Here is a 6,650-nt window from a genome sequence, read left to right as displayed (position 1 = left end):
TCATCTTCTGCAGTGTTGTTATTGCTCTCTGCTGGTTTAAAGTTCTGTATGGTTGTTGTTATTAGTTCATCTGAATATTTCAGACGCTTAAAAATCTTCCTTAGAATTTCACATTCATCATTAAAAAGCTGGTGAGTCGACGATAGTTTGTAAGCCCGATTTAACATAGTTATAATAAGTGACCTTTTATACTTGTTGTCAACGTGACTATTGTAGTGTAGCAATAAGCCTGTGTCTGTTGGCTTTCTGTAAACCCGTGTTTGCAATTTTTCCAAATCTTTAGTTATCAGCATTCCTAGGAAAAGGATTGAATTGTTCACGGCAGTTTCCATTGTGAACGCTATCGCAGGATGGGTTGTGTTTTATTAGTATGTATTTTTTTTGTCACAATCATAAAATGAACAACAAACCTAATTACGGCCTAAATTAAATAAATGTACAAAGTAAATTCAGTATAATATATTTTATTTATTTTTGACAACTATCTTGACAAAATTTAATTATGTTATACGGTATTTACTCTATTCAAACAGTGTCATCCTTTGTAAATGGCATTAGCTTCTGTCGAAACAATGGGTTTCTTTTCTTTGATCATGTAGATTTCCAATTTCAATCCATTTCTATATGTCTAATCTGCAATCATTAATTTCCGTTCGCTCTTTTGTTGTTTATAAAATCTCTCACTATACTAAGGATTACAAATTAAAATCGGCTCCGTATATTCACATTTTTTTACCAAATTAAATGTTAATGTTGTAACTTTCAAAACACAAATAAATCACATAAATAATAAAAACACATTTCCTGACAAAATTAGTTTCTATGTTTCAACTTCTTTTTAAAATCAAAAATAAAGGTTTAAGTTGTAACTTTCTTGGTAATTACATCCATTATCATTTGTTTTGTCGAGCGTTATGGTTGATTTAGAGGAAGTAGTTTTAGCATACATTGAATATAAAATGACGGGGTTAGTTGTTTTTTATTCACCCATCCTCCAGAGTACTATTCGTGCTTGTAAAGAGTTGGAAAACAATTTTAATGTGTTAGAATTGTGTAAAGATATTTCTTCGGAATCGCTGTATTATGTATTAGAACAAATGATGAGCGATAGAAAAATAAACGTCGGTAGACTTGTGACAGGACTCGTTTTATGTACATGTGTTGCGACACAATGTGACACTGAATTGCAGTTAGAAAATGTAAAACGTGTCTCCTGTGGATTTTTCAAGGAAAAATTTTCGTTATTTGAACTTTGTAGGGACGATGAATCGGTTAGTATGTTTCTTTTTTTTTTGTTCGTGGGTAGTTTAACAAATATTCTTAAATTATTTATTTTATTAATAATGCGCGTGTTTCGTTTACTAATTATTTTAATTTTTTTTTTTTTTCGTTCAGAATTTGTTTCTGTGTAGGAAGGGAGATGCTTTTTTCAGAGTAGTAGCATTCTTAGTTACTGGTATGGTGTTAACGCTTGCTTTTCGTTGAATGTCTTCAGATGTTTCTTCTAGTCATCAAAACAAATTAATATAATCACCATATTGTATTGATCTCTCTAATTAATTTTAGACGTGTTATAAGTTATCTAAAATATATATTTCTCAATATTACCTTTACTTTATAAATTTTGTAAAATACATTTATAATATGCATTCTTATTGAAAGCGTCGTTACATATCGTGCGTTAGACTTGCCCCAAGTCTGTATTTATTGTCTTTTTTTTTTATTTATTTGTTTTTATTTCGACCGCCATTTTTGTCTGAAAATAGAGACTTGTGAAACACGTATAGAAATTGATTTGCAAACCGCCAACATCCGATAAGAATGACGTAGGTTATCATACCGTATTTGGCTATATGGGGCGGGCGGTATGTAAATATGGATTTCGAATTAACCAATGATCATTTTGTTTCAAAATGAAAAAGATCGAGTACGTACGTACAGTGTGCTGAACGTACGATCGAGACTGAACAACTGTTGAAATATAAAATCGTGTTGCCAAGTTGTTTTGTTTAATAATTGTTCTGGCCTAGGCCTCCTTCGTAGGCGGGTTCGTAGGGCTACTCAACTCGTACGTATGACTTTCCAAATAAAACGCCAATAAGGTACAACCACCACCGACCGGCACACAACAGGGCTACACCACCACACAGAACAGGACAGGGTCTGGGTGGGAATTAAATCAAATTTTCTCCGCATAATAAATGATCCATTCAATGTTTGATTTTGCGGAGAACTAGCCTATCATATCACGACGAGTTTTCATGTTCTTGGGAAAAATCTCATCAAATGTTTACCAGACTACTAGGCATATAAAATCATTTTTAGCTTTCAAAAACTTTCATCAATGTACCCAAGTACACATTGTCTAAACGTAACATAGCGCATGCGCATCGTCTTAGACTTTGAGTCTTTGAAATTCTGAAATATGAATATTAAAACGACGTACGAGTGAGTAGCCAATGGCATGCGGCTGAAACTAGTCAACTGGATAATTTATGCACCAAGAATTCTTGGTGTCAAACCACGTGACTTATGCGTGTTTCCCCAGACGGAGTATCCAAACTCAAGTAATACACGTATGAAACGCCATATGTGCAAAAATATTTATATTTTTACAAAACTCCGTCTGGAGCCCAGACTAATCGTGCGTCTCAAATTTGTTCTCTTTTGTGTGCGTGTTTTTTTTAGCAGTACGTATTGTGTCTTTCTTAAAAGATTTAAAATTGAAAACACGTAGAATATGAAATTCATTTTGAAATAAAAAAAAATTGTATTTAAATTTAATAAATCTATGCTTTATACATTGTGTATGTTTATTTTTGTAATATTACTTATTATATATAAAATATAACTTTACATTACCTACTGTTTAAAATAAAAAGAAGTAAACAGAATATTTTTAATCACAATCATTTATTATGTGTGTTTGCAATTACATTTAACAAATTCAAAATTCTTTTTGTAGAAATAAATTATAAAAACATCATACAGGAGTTAAATAACACGCAAAGATCCAATTTCATTTTTATTGTTGCTGTTAAAAACAAAATTTACACTTTACAAAACATCATAATAGTACTTCAACACAAAAGAAAACTAATTAAATTAAGTCAAGAAATAAATTTACCATGAATTAAAATAGGAAAACTACTTTTACAAATTTACACTGACATAAATAAAGTCAACATTTTATTAATTTATTTATTTCATTAAACAAATCTATTGCAATACACATTACAAACATAATAATAATAAAAATTCAACAGAAAAGAAAACAAATTAAATTAATTCGAAAAATAAATTTACCGTGAATTAAAATAGGGTAACTACTTTTACAAATTTATAATATAAAATAAATATTTAGCGAGATTTTGGTTTACGGGTTATTTTGTTAGGATTAGTTGTTGTTATTTTTTCCAGTCCGATTCCTCGTACCATGCTACCAACTATTTCAAAATTGACTTCCTTTGATTTTTGGAAATTTAAAGTCAAACCTTTGATTTTGCAAACAGTTTGTCTGAATCAAAATTTATACACGTTATTTTTACAAATCCAGTTCCCATTGTTCATCAATAGCACTTACAAGTACCCAGTTTCGTTTGAATTTACGTTGAATGGATTTGTGTAATGTATATGTATCTTGCTCGCTCAGTCAGTCTTGAACTTGTCTCTTGGTAATATTTAAATCGTCTTTTACATTTTGATAAAGTCGGTCCACACCACCAAAACTATCAGGATGCTTAGGATTGTAATATACTTTTCATATGTACTCATCCATACTCATTACCCTCATTCACCCAAATGAAAATTTAAAAAATAAATCAAATACTTAAATAACACGCAAAGATCAAATTTTATTTTCGTTGTTGCTTTAAAAAAAAACACAACCTTTATTTTAACACACATTCTATTTCAATATATTTTACAACCATAATAATAATAAATTTACCGAAAAGAAATAAGAATTATAAAAATATTAATTAAAAGTGTTAAGATAATATTTAAATTTGTACAAATTACAATTGGTTAAGAATCTTATTAAACAGTTCTGAATCATTTGTAATCAACTTTATGGCTTTATCGAACGCATCAACATTGATACAACGTAAATGAAAGTAGTTTAGCGCCCATTCAAAATGGGTAGTGTTAGATATTTATGGGCTGCGCCCTCTATATACTTGTGTATTCAGTTTGTTTGTTCGTCAATAAATTCCTCTTACAACCTGATCGTCGATGTGCTCATTTAATACGTTACATGGTGTCAGAAAGTAGGATATTTTTCTAGTTTATAGAACGAAATAAACCAAAATGGATAAAGTCCACAAACCTACAATGAATTGGGCAGCCACAGACTTAAATAAAGAGTGGAAACGTTTCAAACAACACTGTGAGTTTACATTTAAGGGCCCACTCGCAACAAAGAGCGAAGTGGAAAAGGTCAATTATATGATGACCTACATCGGCGACAAGGGAAGAGAAGTATATGGTACATTCACGTGGGCACGAGCCGAAGGTGATCGACCAGCAGAAAACGAAACGCTCAACGGCGTGTATGCTAAATTTGATGCATATGTAGCACCTAAAAAGAATACTATAAGGGCTACAGTAAATTTCCACAGAAGGAAACAATTAGAAGGTGAGAGATTTGATGATTTTGTCACAGACCTGAGAGTTTTAGTAAAGGACTGTAATTACCAAGAAGAAGATAGAATGTTAAGAGACTCTATTGTCTGCAACGCCCTGCACTCAAAGGTCAAAGAAAAATGTATAGATCTTGGCGATGAACTGACCTTAGACAAAGCCATAACCATAGGTCAGAATTATGAAACATCACAAGAAAGTATGAAAGTAATAATAAACAAAGATGAAGACGCAAAAATACATGAGGTTAGAAAAAGGTCAAACTATAAACAAAGGCCAAAACAGTACAATAAGACGTCGGCAAGAAACAATAAATGCACTAAATGCGGTTACGACAACACACATAATAAATGCCCAGCTAAAGGCAAAACGTGTGCTGTATGTCATAAGTTGAACCACTTTGCAGCAGTCTGCAGAAAGAAGGGTACCAATCCTAAAGGTGCTCACCAAGTGGAAGAACAGTACGCAGAAACCGACAGTGACACTGAAAGTCAGGATGAATATCAGCATCTAATCGATGTGATAAATGCTATTGGAAAAACATCTAATAGTGAATGGCATGAAACCGTGATAGTGGATGGAGAGCCAGTGCGCATTCAGATCGACACAGGAGCAGCGGCAAGCATTATGTCATATAGTTGGGTTAAGAATAAGAAACTCAATCATAAGTTAAAACCAACTAGCTTAAAACTTCAGTCGTATACCAGTCACGCCTTAGAAGTGAAGGGTTGTATAACATTACCAACCACATACAAGAAATGTACAGTTGACATAATGTATTATGTTGTGAAAACTGATAAAATACCAATCTTATCAGGAGCAGCAAGCAAACAACTGCAGCTGATACAGCGTATAAACAGCATCAATGACTATCCTCAATTAAGAAAGACAACTGGCACACTACCAGGGAAATAATCACTGAAAATTGACCCTACAGTTAGACCAGTAGTGCACGGTCCAAGGAAACAACCACTTGCCTTACAAAAGCAGATAAAGCATAAGTTGGCTGAGATGGAAAAAGATGGACATATCACTAAAATATCAGAGCCCACTGACTGGGTCAGTTCTATGGTAGTTGTAGTCAAAGGCGACAAAATAAGAATCTGCTCTGATCCTAAGGATCTAAACAAAGCAATCAGAAGAGAACACTATCCAATTCCAACTGTTGAAGAAATAGTAGCTTCAGTAGCAGGGTCAAAGATTTTCTCAGTTATTGACGCAAAGTCTGGATTCCTGCAAATCGAGCTGGACTACGAATCTAGTCTGGTGACAACGTTTAACACCCCAATAGGACGGTACCGATGGCTAAGATTACCATTTTGGATAAAGAGTGCACCAGAAATCTTTCAAAAGATAATGGATAACATGTTAGAGGGAATTGAAGGTGCTAGAGCAGTCATGGACGATATACTAGGTGCAGGCAGAGATGAGACACACCACGATGAAATTATGAGAAAGGTAGTAGACAGAGCTACCAATTGGAACCTAAAGCTAAACTTTTCAAAATGTCAAGTGAAGAAACACAAAGTCAAATATGTTGGTCATATCTTGTCAAAAGATGGTCTTCAACCTGATCCAGATAAGATAAAGGCTCTAACTGAGATGCCAAGGCCTCAATCAAAAGAAGATGTACGAAGATTCCTAGGTATGATACAATCTTTGGCAAAATTTATACCTAATCTTAGTGAAGTGGATGCACCACTCAGAAAAGTTACTAGCAAAGATACAGACTTCTACTGGGACAAGCCCCAACAACAAAGCTTTGAAAAGCTACTACAAATGTGCAGCACTACACCTGTGCTAGCTTACTTCGATCAGCGAAAAGAAGTGACCATACAATGTGACGCAAGCAGCTATGCGCTGGGTGGTGTGCTATTGCAAGAAGGACATCCAGTCGCATACACTTCAAGAGCACTAACCCCAACAGAGTGCAGATATGCACAAATAGAAAAAGAAATGCTGGCAATAGTGCACAGTTGCAAGAAGTTTCATCACTATGTGTTTGGAAA

General features: G+C 33.6%; 1 protein-coding gene across 1 annotated transcript; it reads left to right on the top strand.

Annotated features, from left to right (window-relative positions):
* The first annotated feature begins 4,308 nt into the window (after positions 1 to 4,308).
* Positions 4,309 to 5,556, top strand: LOC140052435 (uncharacterized). The gene has a single exon (XM_072098046.1). The coding sequence runs from the start codon at positions 4,309 to 4,311 to the stop codon at positions 5,554 to 5,556; it is 1,248 nt and encodes a 415-aa protein (XP_071954147.1).
* Positions 5,557 to 6,650: the final 1,094 nt, after the last annotated feature.

This window comes from Antedon mediterranea, chromosome 6, assembly GCF_964355755.1.
Source record: "Antedon mediterranea chromosome 6, ecAntMedi1.1, whole genome shotgun sequence".
In the NCBI taxonomy this organism is placed as follows: Eukaryota; Metazoa; Echinodermata; class Crinoidea; order Comatulida; family Antedonidae; genus Antedon; species Antedon mediterranea.
Note: the sequence above shows the minus strand (reverse complement) of the source record. Positions and strands in the feature narration are given on the sequence as shown.

Excerpts from the sequence above, each read along its gene's own strand:
- LOC140052435 (XM_072098046.1), top strand. The coding sequence starts at position 4,309 with ATGGATAAAGTCCACAAACCTACAATGAATTGGGCAGCCACAGACTTA.